This window comes from Marmota flaviventris, chromosome 9, assembly GCF_047511675.1.
Source record: "Marmota flaviventris isolate mMarFla1 chromosome 9, mMarFla1.hap1, whole genome shotgun sequence".
NCBI classification, from domain to species: Eukaryota; Metazoa; Chordata; class Mammalia; order Rodentia; family Sciuridae; genus Marmota; species Marmota flaviventris.
In genome coordinates, this window is record NC_092506.1 from 66,125,704 (window position 1) to 66,143,627 (window position 17,924).

A 17,924-nucleotide genomic window follows, 5' to 3' on the forward strand; every position below is an offset into this window, starting at 1 on the left:
CCACAAAAAAAAAAAAAAAAGAAAAAAATTGAGGTGCTGTTAGAAGGAAGGGTCACTGGTTGGAGGTGCCCAGTGGGATGCTATTTGGGGGACTCGCTTATCAGGTGGGCCTGGAACCCCAACGTCTGGAGACTTTACAGACCCCTAGAACTCTGGGTTGCCCAGAAACATCTGTTGCCGATATTATATTCCTTCCCTCTGAGAAGCTGAACTAACAAAAGGCAGCTCCCTCCAGGGCTCATCCTTTCCTTGGAGCTGGAGAGGGACACAGGAATGGCTGTGTGTTCAGGGCCACTTTCCACCAATCCTGCCTGTCTGCTTTAGGAGAAGAAAGATGCTGGAAAGGCAGGGACAGAGGTGGTGCAGGGGTGTGACTGGGGGTTTCAAGGACTGCTGGTAGAGAAGTTGTTGTGGTCCAAATGTCGGACTCTGGACAAGAGAGACCTGTGTAAGCAGGTCAGAAGAGACACAATAATGGGGGACTTCCAGGAAAGGTGAATTGGCAGATGCCTCTTTACTCTGAGGTACAGAGGATTCATTCTTGCCCCCTAGCCAAGAAAAGTCCCAAATGAGATACTGGGGTTGTAGCTCAGTGGTAGAGCACTTGCCTCGCAGGTGTGAGACCCTGGGTTCAATCCTCAGCACCACATAAAAATAAAAGATATATAAAAAAAAAGTCCCTAATTATTCCCAATGAAAATGGAGCAGCCCAGCACAGGCCTTCCTGGGATCATTCAAGAAATGACTGTGATGATTCTGAAACGCTTTTTCCGCTTCGGTACTTGGATTGCACCTAGGGGTGTTCTACCATTCAGCTACATCTTTTGAGTCAGGGTCTTGCTAAGTTGCTGAGGCTGGCCTCAAACTTGCAATCCTCTGCTTCAGTTTCCTGTGTTGCTAGGATTACAGGTGTGCACCATTGCACGTGGCTGAAACTCTTGGGGAAGGTGTGTTCATGCCTAGGTAGGGCAGCTGTGTGTCCACCACTCGCCTCAAGCTGGCATTTGAGTGAGTATTGCTCCCCTCCCCAACCCCTCAGACAAGCAGTCCTCTCTGGGTTGCATTTCTAAAGGACTTTATTGTTGTCCTGCTCCAATACCACAGTAAAAAGGGACCTGCAAGCTCCAGGCCTGTACCATGTGTCACCACAGCAAAAACACAGCCTAATTGAACATATTTCCCACCCCACCCCCAGACCTGCTCACAAGATAAATACGTGTTACAAATTTTTTAAAAAAACAGAATAAATTAATAACTTAAGTGATTAGGCACCAACAGTGATTTGAAAATTAAATGTCAATTTTAAATGGTAACAAGACAAGAAGACTGGGCTGCCTCGGGCCCAGGTTTTCTTCCTAACAAATAGTGACAATTCTGTGCGAAATGATTCTAAGTTTCAAGATACAAGTAGCCAACAAATTACACAAGAACACACATCACCAGATATCATATGACAGCATGACCCTCTACAGTCCCTTCTACAGGTAGTTTGCTGGTCCCAGGCCCCAAAGAACTTAGCAAGTCCCCAGAAGATGGCCCATGAGGACGCCTCAGTCCCCAGCACTTTTGCAGCTGAGGGCCGGGAAGGGAAGGAAGAGCTGCCTTCCAAAGTCTCGCATTCCTCCAGAGCTCTGTCAAAGGGGTGGGGGGAGGGGACACAGTTTGAGGCTGAGGCCAGAGCTTGGTGGCAGGTAAAGGGGACAAAGGCAGAACAGAACTGAGCCTGAAAACTTTGAGAATGGTTGTGCTTCTGTTCTAAGAATGGGGCTTATTTTAATGATTTGAAATGTAGAAGTCACCAAAATCAAGCTAGGGAGGGGACTGAGTGAGCTGGCTAATGCTCTGGGTGCCGACCCAGGCCCTTGGGAGAGAGGTTGCTGAGCAGAGAGCGCCCCTCAAAGCCTCTTCCACAGCCCAGCTGCTTTGGGACCATCTGACCAATCAGCCCTTCTCACAAATGGTCCCAAGGAGCTACCACCTCCCTCTCTGTTCCCACTCAACTTTTCTTTAACCTTGCAGTTATGAAGCTGGAGGTGGGTGAAGAAGGCTCCTTTGGAGAGCCCTGGCTGTTAGGGGAGAGGTATCCCCATTCTGGGGTATCACCAGGAGGTGAACTTTGACCCTGGGTAGGCCAAAGGACCAGTTTTTTTAAACTGAGTTGACTTCCTCTTTTGGGGGGGTGCGAAATGGGTATGTGTTAGACGTGGCTGGTTGTTTGGGGCTTGTGAGACGGAGCTCTGCTCTCCACAGGCTCATTTCCTCTAGTCCTTTCTTCTTTATCCATCCTTCCACCCTGAGGGCTTGGGTGGTCACAGGAGCAGAGAGCTGGAAGCCCTGTTTAAGACTAACTAGCCCCGAACACTGAAGTCTCTGAAGACTCCAACAAGTTCCACCCATATCACGGCACATTCAGAACATGTTAACAATTTTATGGCACCCTGGGGTCAGTGGTGGGGGGGCACCAGTTAAAACCTCAGCCATATAGGACCCCTGTAGAGAGCCTTAAAGGGGCAGTCAGTGTGCAGAGTGAACCAGCACCCTGCAAACCCTGTCTGGTGTAGCCACAGCCACCATTTAACCATGGGACGTTGAGACATGGCCTCTGAACTTCTGAGGTCTATACTCGCCCTCCAAGTTCTTTTGCTCTCAAAGAGTAAGTTTTTCCAAATCTCTCCTTCCTGCTCCCTCCATTTTTTTCTCTTAAACTCCTCAGAGACTCATCTTCCTAGAGTCACTTTCCATGGCTGCATCCGCTCCCCACTCTGGCCTTGGCCCCTTGAGAAGTGGTGTTCATTTCCTTAGCACTTCATGAGTATTTGCATCTGTCTTGTGTCCTTGTCCTTTCTCATTGATTGTGACCTTCTCAAGTTCAGGGACCCAAATTATCCTTGAGTTGCCTTCAACACCAGGAGAAGAGCTACTGTTGAGGAAAAGACAGCTCCCAGGCTGGGACTTCCTATAGAAGGGCCAGGCCATTGGTCTGGTGAGGTGTGCGTGCTCTTAGGAGCTAAGGGGTGAGTGGTTCCACCTGCATCAAGCATGGTGGGAAGTCATACTTTTGGAGGAGTAAGGTTTGTTTACCCTGGGGCAAAATGAAGTGTCTGGTCTGTCCTGTTGCCTCTAAAACTTGAAAATTTGGTCAATAACTTTCAACATAAGAAATTTAGATTCTTCCCTACTTAACCCACCATCCTTGGTCCTAGGAATGCCCTTGTTCAAGGGATCACTCCTTCACTTTCTAGTCCATCCCGAACCCCCACTTGCTGCCCTGGGCTCTTCACTGGGCCCTGGGGATGAGTTTCCTCACTTGCTGCATGGCCTACACCTGCCTCCCTTCATCAGGTTACCTCTGCGCCCTCCCAGTTCCCAGAAACTCACTTGCTGCACCATCCCCTCTGCAGTGTCCTTGCACTGCCCCTGCACTGCCCCATGCCTGGCACATCCTTGCCCCAGGGTTCCCCTCAACCCCTGCATCACCTCCACTGCATCCCCTCCCTCACCCCCTCACCATGCTGGTTGCCCCGCTCAGCCCAGGCCTTCTCTTGCAGAGTGCTCAGGAAGGACTGCTCTCTGTCCCAGAGTGGCCCTGCAACACCAGAGTTCCAGGGCCCTGACTGCCCCATGTCCTTGCCATGCTAAGCCCTGTTCTTGGTGTTCCTGGTTGTCCATCATTACCAGTTTTCCCTTCCTTTTGTCTCTTAGCCTTCTGTGTCCCCCATTCTCAAGCAGTAGGTCTATGTGGCTTTGGCTTGAAACTGGGGACCCTGGTAGGTATCAACTGCCCTTCTTTCTGGGGATCCAGTTCCTTTGTCCTCAAGATTACCTCTGATCTTTGTCTCAACTAATTTAATCTTTTGGCAGCCTTGCCTCTTGCCTGTTGAGAAAAACAGGAATAAGAAAGTCCACGTCCACTTTGGTCTGCTGGTCCTTGGCTCCCTGGGTTGTCCTCTTCTGGGACTGAAGAGAGGTAGCCCAGAGGACAATGAAAGGGGGTGGAGGGCTGTGACTGACAGGAGGTGTTAAGTCTGGCTCAGAGTCCCAGCCCTCCCTCCAAGCATTCAGTAGACAGGTCTCCAGGCCAAGAAGAGTTTTTTTTTGGCAACAGCTCCTAACTAAGGTGGGTGGAGGCACAGCCAGTATTGATAAAAGTCACAGGTGGACCCCAAGTGGGCAAAGAAAGTGCCCCCATCAGGGCCTCACCTCCCAGGGGAAGGGTCAGGGTCCCTGATGTCAAGTGCTTTGAAGGCCAAGAGTGGCAGAGTGGAGGGGCAGGGAGGGAGCTGGGAGAGGAGGGAGACGGGAGGAGCCAGCTCTGGGCATCTGCCTCCCGGGCCCTCTCTGGGCTTGGTGGACCCCACATCACAGCTTGGCGCCCTTGGAAGGCTCCGAGGACTGCCGCACATCTGTCCACTCCTGCATGGTGTTCTGCAGAGCTTGGGTCTTTTCCTTATCCACCTGGACATAGTCCACCTTCTCGTCTGATGTAACAGATGACGTGGATGGCTGAGGGAACAAAGTAGGAGTGACTGTGAGTCACCAGTAAGGTGGGGTCTTCCCAAGTAGGGTCAAGGGGAGGGGAGGAGAGATGGCCTTTGCTGCTACTTTGACCAGACTCAAGAACCTGCCATCTTTCTCAGTGTGGGCTTTATAGTTGCAGGTCCTTTTGGACTGACTTCCTGTCAGACACAACAACCTTGCCAGCCCTTCCTTCCCACCAAGGCTCGGGAGGACCCAGGCCTTCTCTTGGAATTGGTAGAAGGGTCTTCATCCTCCCCTCCCCTTCCCTCTGGCCACTCTTCCAAGGGGAGTGTGCTGAGTGTCAGTAAGCCCCAGCTCTAGGGCTTTAGGTGTGTCCCCTTCATGATCCCTCACAAGGGCCTGTGAGGGATCCTGCACTGAGGTGGACCCCCCTGCCCCCCACTGTGTAGACAGGGTGGCTGGGTGCTTCCGGGGAGGTTTTCCTAGGCCTGGAGGTCCTTTCCAAAGGCTGCTTTATCACTGGTAGGGTTCTGGGCCCCACCCAGTGAATTCACAAAGAAGAGCTCAGGACAGGAGGCAGGATCTCTGTGTCTCCAATCTGTTACTGATTCACTCTGTAACCTTGAAAAACTCGGGTCTGTGTGTACTATCATGTACCCATGTCTGCTGCAAAGGGATGGGCTGACTGATGTTCTGTATCAGAGGGGAATCTGTGCCCTGAGAAAGCACAGGAGCCTCAGAGACCCCCACCTAAAGCACAGCTGAGTCCTACGAGCTGGCTATGGAGAGAGGCTGAGCAGTGCTGGCCTCCCTGCCCTCTCCCTGAGGCTCTGGCAGCTCTCACTGATCCCCCACCTCCACCCCAGGCACCTTGCGGTGGGGGCTTGGGGAGCCCGGCTGGAAGTCCAGGGCCAGATAATCGACGCTGCCAGTACTCTTCTTCGGGGCTGGACTGTTGGTGCCACTGGGAACTGGAGATGCAGACACTGGGTTTTGCTAACATAGGAAAGACAAAACTGAGTGAGTCTAGGAAATCGATGAACCCCCTACTCAGGAAAACACAGCTCAGGGGGTAAGGTACTCATTCAGTGTCCTGTTGGAGCCACACACTGTGCCAGGGACTTATACTTTCTTCTCTAAGTCCTCACAACAATCCTGTGAGGTAGATATTATCACTGTTCATCATGGTTGTGAGGCTGCGGTGTGACGGAACCTGGGCTGTTGTCTGACTTCCAAACCTGCACCTATCCCAGGTACCATGTGGCCTCCCTCTTAGGGCTTCAAGCCAGATCTCACCTACTGTCTTCTGAGAGACCCAGCCTTTGCTTGTGGGACCCTAAGAACAAGCCTGTTTCCTCTTGTGGCCCCCCTCTATACTGCCTGCCCATGGCCTAGAGCAGCAGGTCCCGAGGCAGCGGCCCCCCAACTGCTCCGACTGAACAATTGCCTCATCTCCAGGTGCACAAAGCCTCTGTTCCTTCTTGGTTCTCCAGGTAACAGGCTCTTGGGGCCTATGTCCAGCCAGGCTACTGCTGTGGGAAAGCACCTGCATGTCTAGGACTGTCTCTAAGCCTGATTCTAATGAGAAAGGTGACAGTCGTGGGTTCTGGTTATATAATGATTAGTTGAAGTTTCCTTTCAAGGATGACCAGGTGCTGGGAGGCAATTCTCTTCCAATGAAAACTTCAGGGAGGAACCACATGGTGCACTACCCGTGTTCACACCTATTACAGCTGTCAGCCCAGTGAGTGTGTGCAGGTGTGTCTCCCTAACGCTGAGCGGATATCTCCAGTGCTGCTCTTCCAAGAGCACTAATCATGCCCCCTGTGTCAGGGGAGAGAGGCAGGCTGCCTCTGCCCTTTAAGACTGACCTACTTGGGCAGGGACCATGTCTTTCCTACCGCTGACAACTCATGTTGCTTCCTGCACATGTGCTCAAGAAGGGTCTGCGGCCGAAGGCCACAATAGTACAGAGAGGCCCTGGGCTGAGATGAGAAGTACTGAACTGAGCAGAATGTCCTGGAGGATTCCAGAAGGTATCATCCAGCCAACCCCAGGGGACTCACCATAGGGACGTAGTTCTCTTCACTGTCTCCTGAGTCTGTGCTGGTGATGCTCTGGGTGGAGATGGGGCGGCAGTACTGGGAGGAGCTAGAGTTGAAGGTATGGCTGTTGTGGGAAGAAGACAGAGTGAGCCTGGGAGACCCTTGGCTCTCTCACACCCAGACCTGGGTCACCACAGCTTCCCATTATCAGCTTGGTAATGATATAATAATATTCCCCCTTTACAGATGAGGACCAAGTGCCATGATGAACTGGTGACAGCAGTAGGATCTGGCTACCCTGAACCCCCAGGCCAGAGACCACTTTATTCATATTGAATGCCCACACCCTAAGATCTCACTCCACAGACACTCACTTGGCCCTGGACCAAGACTTGGTGACAGGAGACTTGAAGGGGAGCTCATCAATGACAGCATTGTTTCTCAGGTCAAGTGGTGTTGGTTTTGCTGGAGCAGAAACAGAATACAGGAGTCAGCCACATGGGATACACTTATATGTAACATGTAAGCACAGTTACAAAAGCCTTCCCAGTCATTCTGGCAACAGAGGGAATCTGAGGCTCCGGAGGGTTAGACAGGCCTCCTTTGGCATCTGTAGAGGATCCCTCTGGATATAAAAATCTGAATGCTCAAGTCCCTTACGTAAAATGTCAGAACCAGGTGTGGTGGATGCCTACAATCCTAGTTAATTTCGAGGCTGAGGCAAGAGGGTCACAAGTTTGAGGACAGCCTTGACAATTCAGTGAAGCTTTGTCTCAAAATTAAAAAAAGGGGCTGGAGATGTGGCTCAGTGGTAGAGTATTTGCCTAGCTTGTGCAAGGCCCTGGGTTCAATCCCCAGTACAACAAAAGTCATAGTATTTGCTTATAACCTATGTGCCCCTCTTGCTATATACTTTACATCATCTCTAGATTATTTGATACCTAATATGATGTTAAATTGTTTATGGAACAATGACAAGAAAGATATGCACAATGTACAGGTTTTTTTTCAAGTATTTTTGATCTGCAGTGATTGAATCTGCAGATACAGAACCTGCAGATACCGAGGTCTGACAGTATAATCCTTTTCCATGTTGAAATCATATCTTTAGATTCCAAATTATATATCCTTCCTGCTGTATCTATGGTGATTGGATTTGCAGAATCCAAAATGGGACACATGGTCTGACAACAGATTTATGACTTTATATAAAAACAAGAGACTATATTTGAAATGAAGATGGCCACCATGACTACTCCTGCTGATACTGAAGAAGGCTGTGAAAACCACAGTGGAGGAAGGGAAAAGCCAAAAGGACCTGGGTTTCAGTTCTATAGGGCCCTATCTCTGCCAGGTTATCGTGCAGGAGCCAAGGACAAAAGATTGGCAGTGGGTGACCTGGAACTTGAACTCTAGCACCTCTTTCTGGCTGTCAGGCAGCATCGTAGATCTAACTACTACCCATTTTCCAGGGATCTGATGCACTGACATGTTATCCTTCCAAATAAATGTGGGAGGTAGGAATCACCATCCCTATTTCACAGTAAGAAAACTGAGGCTGAAGAAGTTACATGATTTGCACAAAATCATGTACTCCTAGTCCAGTATCCACCTTGTCATGGTTCCCTGAAGTCTCACCATGAAAGCATGGTCCCCAGTGCAGCAAGGTTCACAGATGGGGCTTTTAGGCAATGACTGGGTCATGAGGGCTCTGAGCACATCTGCCAAATGGATTAATCTACTGGTAGATGAATGGCTTACTGGGAGGTGGAACCTGCTGGGCGTATGTCCTGGAAGAGTTTATCTCCTCCCTGGCTCCTTCCTCTCTTTGACTCTGCTTTCCAGCTGCCATGAGCTGAGCAGCTTTCCTTTGCCACACTGTTCCCCCATGATAATCGGCCTCACCTCAGGCCCAGAACAATGGAGTTGGCTGACAATGGACTGAAACCAGGATCCAAAATAAATCTTTCCTTCTCTAAACTGTCCTTGTCAAGTATGTTGATCACAGTGACAAAAAACTAACACATTCCTGAGCAAATGCAAATAGTCCCTAGATGTTCAGAGAATGGGGCAGGGGAAAGTGGGCTTACCTTTCCGGTCAGGCTTGAGGTTACGGTTGACAGGAGGGGGCTGAATCTCACTTCCTCGGCTGGGGCCTCTGTGCATAGGGAGGGCTGTGGATGGGTAGCCAAGGGGGTCAAAGGGATGGGGCCCTGGGCTCATGGGGATGTAGACACTTTGGGAATTATCACCTGCCCGCTCCATGGCCAGCAGGGTAGAAGAACCTGGGTTCATGGGCACATAGTTGTCTTCTGAACTGGCACTATCCGACCGACCCACGAGTGTTTTCCCTGGCTACAGAGAGGAAGAGGGAAAGAAACAGATCTGTCATTAGCACGAAGAAGCACAAGGTGAGAATCTATGCACAAGGCCAGCCCTCCCAGTGGTTTGTTATACTTTGAGGCTACAAGGGAGACCTTAGACAGACCTAATAAAAACAGCATGGGAAACAGAAGAAATGGGGTCCAATGAGCCCCCTTCTAGCTTGGGACCCACCTACAATTTATGATCAATTTAAAGCATAAATATTCTTGATGGCTGGGTGCACTCAAGATTTCTGGATGCCTGGCCAAGGCAGAGGGCACTATGGGCTGTGAAGTGCATAGGTTTGGTTCAGGACCACCAGGTGGTGATGGGGTAGCAGTTCGCCTCCAGATCCTGATTGTGACAAGAGCATGTAAGGAGTCTTGGCCCTGGCAGCTGAGGTCTGGGGCCAGCTGTGCCCCCATGCAGCTTGCAGTGGGGGAATAACAGCTTACCCCAGATACCTAAGTAACATCCAGGATCAAGCAGAGCTGCCTCACCCCTGCACAGTGCAGTAGCCTGGGCTGCAGCCATTCTCCAACTCCTGCATCGTCCGCCTTGTCACATACCCGAGCTACCACAGCCTTGGTTACCTAACTTCCACTGTCTTTCCAGCTGGCTCAAAATCAGGCCCAAGTGTACTTACCTGCACCTTGGACAATGGTGATCTGTCCCTTCTAGAGGGCATCCTGGGATCCTGTGTTCAAGCTGCAATTTTTCTGGCTGGCCTGACCCTGAGTACCAGTCCTGCTCAGAGTCTTACTTTTCAGGGTCTGTCTTCCATGTGAGAACTGGTGGCTAAGGTTGCTGTGCAGAAGACCCACTACCCCTGAGCCTGGGTCTGCTGCATTCTAGACCCCCTCCACTGACCCACAGGGCTTTGAGTCTTATAATCCAGCCTATCTGAGGACTCACACTCCCTTCAAACAAGGGTACCTGTGTTTTACTTGTCTAAAAGCTCAACCTAGGGTTCTAACCGAGGCAAGAACCCAGGCAGGGTCCTACGAAGGAGATGCCACCACTCTTTTGGAGCTGTGCTTGTGGTACCTTGCCATGTGACCTTTTCCTTACCCTAGCTGGCCTGAGGAACCCTGGTCAAACCCCACTCACCAGGAAAGGACTGACTCCCTCACTCATGGACTCAGCAGACCGGCCTGCATTCTCTCCACCACGTGGGGGGTACTCGTAGGTCTCACAGGAGGAAGCTGTGACAGAAGGAAGATCATATGGACTCTTGCTGACCCATGTGCTGACTCTTCCCCATCCCCTCCAGTGTGGCTCAGTTTCCTGATACTTCTGAAGGTACAGCTCTCAGCCCAGTGTTATCTTGTTACTTTTTTGGGTTCTTTTTAGATATACATGAGGGCAGAGTGCATTTTGACATTATACATACATGGAGTGCGACTTATTCTAGTTAGAATCCCATTCTTGTGGTTGTACATGATGAGTTTCACTGGTCGTGTATTCATATATGAACATAGGAAAGTTATGTCCGATTCATTCTACTGTCTTTCCCATCCCATTCTCCCTCCCTTCCCTTTATTCCCCTTGGTCTAATCCACTGAACTTCTACCCCCCACCCTACTGTGTGACAGCATCTGTATATCAGAGAGAACATTCAACTTTTGGATTTTTGGATTTGGGGGATTGGCTCATTGTACTTGCATTATAGACTCCAGATCCATCTGTTTACTGGCAAAAGTCATAGGCATTCTTTTTTTATGGCTGAGTAATATTCCATTGTGTATATATACCACATTTTCTTTACCTGTTAATCTGTTGAAGGGCACTTAGGTTGGTTCCATAGCCTAGCCATTGTGAATTAAGCTGCTATAACCATTGATGTGGCTGCATCACTGTAAGGTCTTAAAAATCAGTATATTAAGGGGTTACTTAAACACTGTGTTCCTCCCAGGCCCCAGGATCTACTTCCAGTGTTGGCATCTGTGAAGAGTCCTCCTTGACGACTTAACCTCACCTCTCCTTAGCCTCCCCTAGCACTTACCACCTGTCCTACTCACCCCAGATACCACCTCTTTGAATAGTATGTAACAATTCTTGCACTAATTTATACATTGTTTTTTTTCCCCCCCAGCCAGATGAGAACTCTCAAGGGCAGAGACATGTTTTATGTCTTAACTCAGTTCCAAGCACAGGGTGACTGCTCAAATTTTTGATTGATGGAATGACTGCAAAGAGTTCTAAAGAAACCAGGACCCCCGGGGTCAGAGGCTTATCTCTGCCCTTGACGCTGCAACTCTGAGTAAGTCTCTTAACTACCACTGGCCTTGTGTGCAAGGAGACAATGAAGCTCTGTCCTACTAAACTCTGCATGGCCTAAAATGACAGGATGGACAAGAAAAGGCTTTGCAAGCTGTAAAGCAAGATACAAACTGAGAGGAATCAATGTTGTTCTTTTTTCTGTTGTTGTTGTTAATCAGAAAAAGTTATATGTAGAGTTGGAATACACTCAGTAAACAAATGACAACAGAATTGAGGTACTTCAAATAGAAGTTCAGACTTCAACCAAAGAGCTTCTAGTTGTAGCTTACAAAATAGTCTGATGACCTAATTTTGTTTTATCAGTCTGTTAGTCCTCATACGTTTGGCTCAAAGCTTAGGCTGGTTTTCTAAACTTATTTTTAAAAATCTTTGGTTTGACTTTTAAGTGACTAAAATACTATGATGTGGATTTCCAAACCCATAATACGTTGTATTGTGGTTGACCAAGAATATCTTGTATCCCTTAGAACACTTGACTTCTCAGAGGCAGGATTTGCGACACTTTTCTCACTCATACTCACAGCTGCAAGACCAACTGGTAAGGGGATAGGCTAGAAGATGCCTGAACTTGTGAATATTGGTGACCCGGGTGATCCTCAAGTTACTTGTTTGTGGAGGACTAAAGGCTAGCAAAGTTCGAGAACCCTTGAGCTACCTGCCTTTCCCTCTGGGTCTCAGCCAGGGTGTATACTGACCTCGATGGAGTCGGCTGTTGTCCATTGCAGGGAGGGTATTGCGCCTGGGGATGGTGGCAGCAACAGATCTGCTACTTTCACTGATTGGAGGCCTCTGCTGAGGGCTGCCCCATCGAGGTGTTTCTGCCTGACTTGGCTTGGGGGGCCGGGGTGGGGGAGCTATGGCTGAGTCTCCAGGAGCGGCCACTGCCATGGCATTGTGGTTCTTGTCCAACGTGAATGTCCTAGGGATCTGGTAGGCTGAGAGTGGAGTAGTTGGAACGTCCATATTGTCCACCAGGAGATCCCCAAACTCCCGGCACAGGGTGTTGCTGGGCATCTTGAAGGTGTACACATCTTCATTATCTGTCTCAGACCCTGTGAGGCTGCCCTTGGTGTGGCCATGGGAGGCCAGGCTCCGGGGAAGGTCATAGGTACTGTCTCTAAATTCTGTATTGTGCCGGCTTGGCTTGGGAAGGCTATAGAAGCCATGGACTTGACCACTGACCCCATTGACACAGTGTCCGTTGCCCTGGGCCAGTTTTTGTACGGCTGTGTCGCTCTTTTGCCTGGTGCCCTGAGAGAAGCTGGCACTCCTAAAGAGAAAGAAAGAAAGGGTCAGGGTTGAGAGGAGATCTGGGGAGGCAAGCTGAATGGCCCAAACTCCATGCAGCCAGCTGGAGTGGAACAAACAGGTGGAGGAGTCAGGCAGACCCAAGGTTTACCAAGGATCTACTATGTGCTAGCTGTGTGACCTTGAGCAAGGCACTTTCTTTTTGGAACTCCAATTTAGGCATCTGCAAAATGTTGATTAAAAACATACTTTGAAGGTTGTTTGCAATAGACTCCAGTATATATACTCCAGTATACAGATATTCAGTCAATGTTCCTTTATCCCTCCCCGTCTCCAAATGGCTGTTGTCAGCAGGGGTCAGCCTTAAGCTCACCACGGAAACAGGTATAACAAATTAGTTACACTGACTACTGGTCAGTGTTTTGAGCACCACAGAATACACACATTTGAATACAAAGGCTGTGAGATAATGGAAAGGATTGTTAAATTGGTGCACATCACTTAATCTGAGTCTGTTTTCTCCTCATAAAATAAACCAGTTTATGTATACTGATGTAAGTTATGTATAAAGAACTTATTTAAGGGCGGGGGATATAGCTCAGTTGGTAGAGTGCTTGCCTTGCATGCACAAGGCCCTGGGTTCCATCTCCAGGAACCCCCCCTCCCCCAAAAAATAAATTATAAAAACTTATTTAAATGTAAGTATTACATTTTTTATGTATTATAGTTTATTCTAGAAACTAAGAATATATAGGAAAAGTGATTTCTTGGGAACATTTAGGATATGAAAGCTGCTTCTTTATTAATTTTTTTTAGTTGTAGATGTACATAATGTTTTTATTTGTTTATTTATTTTTATGTGGTGCTGAGGATCAAACCCAGGGCCTTGCACCTGCAAAGTAAGTGCTCTACCACTGAGCGACAACCCCCCTAAAAAATTTCAGTTGTGGGAAATAAGGCAAGCAATAAAGTGAAGAGTGGTAAAAGAGGGCCATTTGCATCAAGTTCTGGTACTGTACTTATCTGCTCTCTGCTCTGTGAGTATCATCACATCCCTCCCAGGTGTGACCTAGTAGGTCTCAATGATTTTTAAGGGGCCATTTGGCTCTGAGGCTCTCTAAGCCTTTGGCTGTACAAGAATGGTTTTCAAGCTGGATTCTATGTTCTGTGTAAGTTCTTTGGGAAACTGGAGGCTGAGGTTCTGAGCAGTAGGGATCCAGGTCTGCTTCTTTTTTATTATAATTATTCAGAGGACTTCATTAAAGAGGGGAGAAAAGAATGAATCCTTTATAGGAGCAATCCTCAGCCTTTGGAGGTCGGAGGTATCTTTAAGAATGTGATAGTGATTTCTTGGAGCTTCTCAGAACAAGGTGACTCTCATAGCTATACAGATTTGTGGCTATTCCCAGGAAGTGGTGTCAGAACCCTCAGAGGCCAATCCACAGATCCTCTCTGCCTATAGCCCGGGAAACTTGTTATTCATAGGTGTGGCCACCAGGTGGTGATAGAGATTAGGGCCTGAATGGTTGGAAAGAGGAAAGGAGCCTAGGCTAGGCTTCCTTTGGCCCTTCAAGGCTGGGAGCTGCATTTCACCTGCCCTCTCCCCTAGGCCTCTATGTTCCTTCTCCCTTTCTAATCTGCTCCACACACAACTAAGCCAACAGCAATGGGCCTAGATAATTGAACATCTAGTCTTTACACAATGTAGTGCTTGGGCAAGAGGATGGGGAAGTTGGGTAGATATAAAGTGTTTATGGTGTTCACATTTGTCTCTGGTGCTTTTTGTCGTTTGAGATTTGCAACTTTGTTGGATGTCCCCACTTAGATTTGTTCATTTAAGAAACATTTATTGATGTCCTACTTTATGTCGAGGCCAGGTACAATGAGTAAAGAGATGCCACTTGCCTTTGGGGTGTGGTGGGGTTTGTGTGTCATAGTTGGGGAGGAGACACACCTGAAAATCATTACGATTGCATGAGGATGGGTATAGGTCTGTTGACAGATTTGTACTGGCCCTCCCTGTGGTGGTGGTGGTAGAGAAGGTCAGGGAAGGCTGACATCTGAGGGAGTTTGGAATGAGGGACAGCAAGAAAAGGAAAAGGTGCTCCAGTTGGAGACACAAAGAAGCCTAACACAATCTGGCAAGGATCTGATCTGCACAGGCTGGAGGAAGCCTGTTAAAAGGTAAGAGACAAACAGCATGATCTCACTCATGTGGAATCTCAGAGTTGATCTTACAGAAAGTATGGTAGTTACCAGAGGCTGGGAAGGGGAGAGGAGATCTTGGTTAAAGGATACATAATCACATCATGACTGGAGTTAATGATGACATACTGTATTCCTGAAAAATAGCCTGGATGTTATGCAGCTGCAACACAAATGAGAGCTGAGGTAATGCACTTGCTAATTAGCTATATTTAACCATTTAACAATGTACACAACAAGACATCACTGTGCACAATAAAATCACAGTGGTATCTGTCAAGTTTTAAAAAAATTAAAAACTGGGGGTATAGCTCAGTGATAGAGTGCTTGCCTAACATGCATGAGTTCTGGGTCCAATACCCAGCACAGTGCAAACTAAACAAAGCAAAACAAAAAACCCAACCATCCAAACATAAAACCCCAAACCAACCAACCAAACCAAACAATCAAAAAAGGTAAGGCTGAGAGGGACAGTGGAGGGGCCTGGCCAGGGCTTCGGGAAATAGGAAGCATCTGAAGGATGTGAAGGTGGGAATGTGGGTGGGGTGGGGGTGGGGAGAGCATCACAGGTGTCCTGAGTAACTTCGAACATACTCAAGAATGGACTCATCTTCATACTGAAATCTCCTGGTTCCTCTCTTGGGAAGTCAGAAACCAAGGAGTTACTCACATTCAGACTTTTCACTGACCCAATGGGTCCTGAATCCAGATTCAATTCTGATTTTTTTTTTTCTGGATTAATGAGAAGACCAGTAATTAGTCTCCTTCCCTCTTCCTCTTACCTCTGTGATCCTCTGTATCCTACTGATATTTACTTTCCCAACTTCCTCAAACATCTTCAGTACCATCTCAATGCCTTAGGACTAGGCTCAAATGCCTAGGTGTATTCCAACTCCTTTCTCCAATCTTTTCTCCCTAGTTCCCTTTCCTAATCTAGCATGAACTAAACTCAAACTCTGCAATGTTTCCAGCAGGCCCCACTTTGTCCAGCATCTGGGCTTTGTTGTGTCATTTGCTAACTCTGGATGGCTCCTTACTTCAATCTGGCAAGTTCCAAATCCCTCAAATTCAGCTCAGGGGCATATCTCTCTTTTTTTAAATAACTCTGTTTATTCTTTTTTTTTTTTTTTAAATGTGGTGCTGAAGATCAAACCCAGGGCCTCACATGTGCGAGGCAAGCACTCTATCACTGAGCTACAATCCTAGCCTCGTCAGAGGCACATCTTTTAAAGTGTTTTCTTATATCCATCCTCTCCCTCTGAGCATAATCACTCACTAAAAGCTGTTCTGGGAGCTGGGTGCAACTGTTATCTGTATTATATACCATTGCTACTTGTCTCCTCCATTATACAAACATTCTTGAGGAAAGAAACTGTGTCTTACAAATTTTTCTCTCCTTAGCATCCAGATTAGTGTTTTGTCACATAGTAAACACTGCTTATCAAACAAAGAAGCAAGTGAATGTATATGCAAACAAATGAATGCAAGAAGAGTGCTGCTACATTCCTTGCCATCCTTTTTCCTGAGCTTGGCTAAATCCTTTTGACCAGAAGATTAATCTCTCCTCTTTTGAACAAACTTAGGTCTAGCTTCCTGGGTCCCAGCAGCCTCCTCTCTAGTTCACAGAACTACTCACGCACTCCCAAACACATCCCATGTAGTCCAACTTCCAGCCCTGGGCCTGAATTACTCACCTCTCTCTGGAATGTTTCCTGATGGATCAAATCTTAGACAAAATCCAAAAGAAGCCTTTCATTTCACAAAGGCATGAGAGATTCCCCAGTTCTCCTTTTCACTTCAACCCCCTCTTTCTCTATGTGCCAGCTTCCTATGCTTCTGTCCTAACACTCACCTTTCTCTGCCTTATGTTCATTATTTTTGCCAGTGCCTTTCCACTTCTGCCAGACCACGTGTTCTAGATGGCAAAGGGTCACATCCTGAATCCTGGCACAGGGCCTTGCAGATGACGGACAATACTGATGCAGGTTGAGGGGACTGATGATTATTTCAATAGTCACGTAAGACAAGTTGAATGAGGGAAACAAACCTCCCCCAAAGTTACATAATTAGATGGCAGGAGAACACATTCTAGCCCCAGGTCTTTGGACCTCCTATTCACACTTTGTTGCTTCACAAAGAGAAGCAACAAGGATAGCTGGGGATGTAGCTCAGTGCAGAGAACATGAGGCTCTGCTTGTTAGCGCTACCAAAAAAGAAAAAGAGAAACAAGACAACCAGTACTTAGAAGCCCTACTTTCCTACTTTCACATAAACCTTAAATGATGTCTGTTACCATGACCTCTGTGGGACTGATCCCTGGACAAGTGGGTCTGGAGAGAGGCTTTTCTTCAGGGCACCTGGCTGGCAGAAGTATCATAAATAAACAAGATCTTGTGCCAGGCACATCACTTGGGACATCATCCTAAATCCTCTAACAGTTCTGAGAGACATGTGTTAATTACCCTTACATTGTCAGATGAGGAAAACAGCAAATGACAGAGTTGGTGCTGGAAGAAAACACTGGTGTGGCAGGGAGCTCCCTGGAGGCAAAAAGAAGTTTGGGAGAAAATACTCTGTGCAGGCAGAAGCTCAACACATCTTTCCTGCCTGCTGCTGGCTGCTCCAGAGGCTTCTGGTGAGTGGGGGTGACTGCATCATCTCTTGCTCATGCTTTGGCTTTAATATCAACTCAAAACTCTTCCTTGGTTTTCAGAAATGGGTTCCTAGTTTTTCTAGCCACTTCATTTCACACTTGTTATTCAGCACATTTTCAAATATTGTATGTCCCATACTACACCATGATTTTGCCCTTTTCTACCCACCTAGGTACCCTCTTTTTTTAATACTTATTTTTTAGTTATACACAATAACTTTATTTTATTTATTTATTTTTATGTGGTGCTGAGGATCGAACCCAGGGCCTCGCACGTGCTAGGCGAGTGCTCTACCGCTGAGACACAACCCCAGCCCCCTAGGTACCCTCTTAATACCTTAATGACAAAGATCCCAGTTTGATTTGTTAATGGGTATGTTTCTGACTTAAGGGAAACTTGATATATAAATGCTTAGAAGTAGATAAACCACCATCTAGAGTTCTGTGACTGTCTCACTTTTGGTGTGTGTGCATGTTTGTGGTGCTGGGGATGGAACTCAGGGCCTTGTGCATGCTAGGGAGTACTTTAACACTAAGCTATGCCTGGGATCCTACGGCAATCTTAAGAGGTCATTTGGACCATCCTCCTGCATTGGACCCATCCCAAATAGGTCTTTCCCATGAGGAAAAGAAAAAAACCTCTGTGT

The 17,924-nt window shown here is 47.7% G+C and overlaps 1 protein-coding gene across 4 annotated transcripts in view; it reads right to left on the minus strand.

Annotated features, from left to right (window-relative positions):
• Nucleotides 1-1,058: 1,058 nt before the first annotated feature.
• The window catches only part of Gab2 (GRB2 associated binding protein 2), a 191,380-nt gene continuing 174,514 nt past the window's right edge, over nucleotides 1,059-17,924 (minus strand). For all 4 annotated transcript variants that reach the window (XM_027942562.2, XM_071616531.1, XM_071616532.1 and 1 more), the window contains 7 exons: nucleotides 11,867-12,441; nucleotides 9,999-10,093; nucleotides 8,615-8,879; nucleotides 6,899-6,989; nucleotides 6,546-6,648; nucleotides 5,350-5,475; nucleotides 1,059-4,503 (listed from right to left, as the gene is read on the minus strand). In XM_027942562.2, the coding sequence (XP_027798363.1) occupies nucleotides 4,360-4,503; nucleotides 5,350-5,475; nucleotides 6,546-6,648; nucleotides 6,899-6,989; nucleotides 8,615-8,879; nucleotides 9,999-10,093; nucleotides 11,867-12,441 (1,399 nt within the window). In that variant the 3' untranslated portion in view covers nucleotides 1,059-4,359. The remainder of the gene's footprint in view (nucleotides 4,504-5,349; nucleotides 5,476-6,545; nucleotides 6,649-6,898; nucleotides 6,990-8,614; nucleotides 8,880-9,998; nucleotides 10,094-11,866; nucleotides 12,442-17,924) is intronic.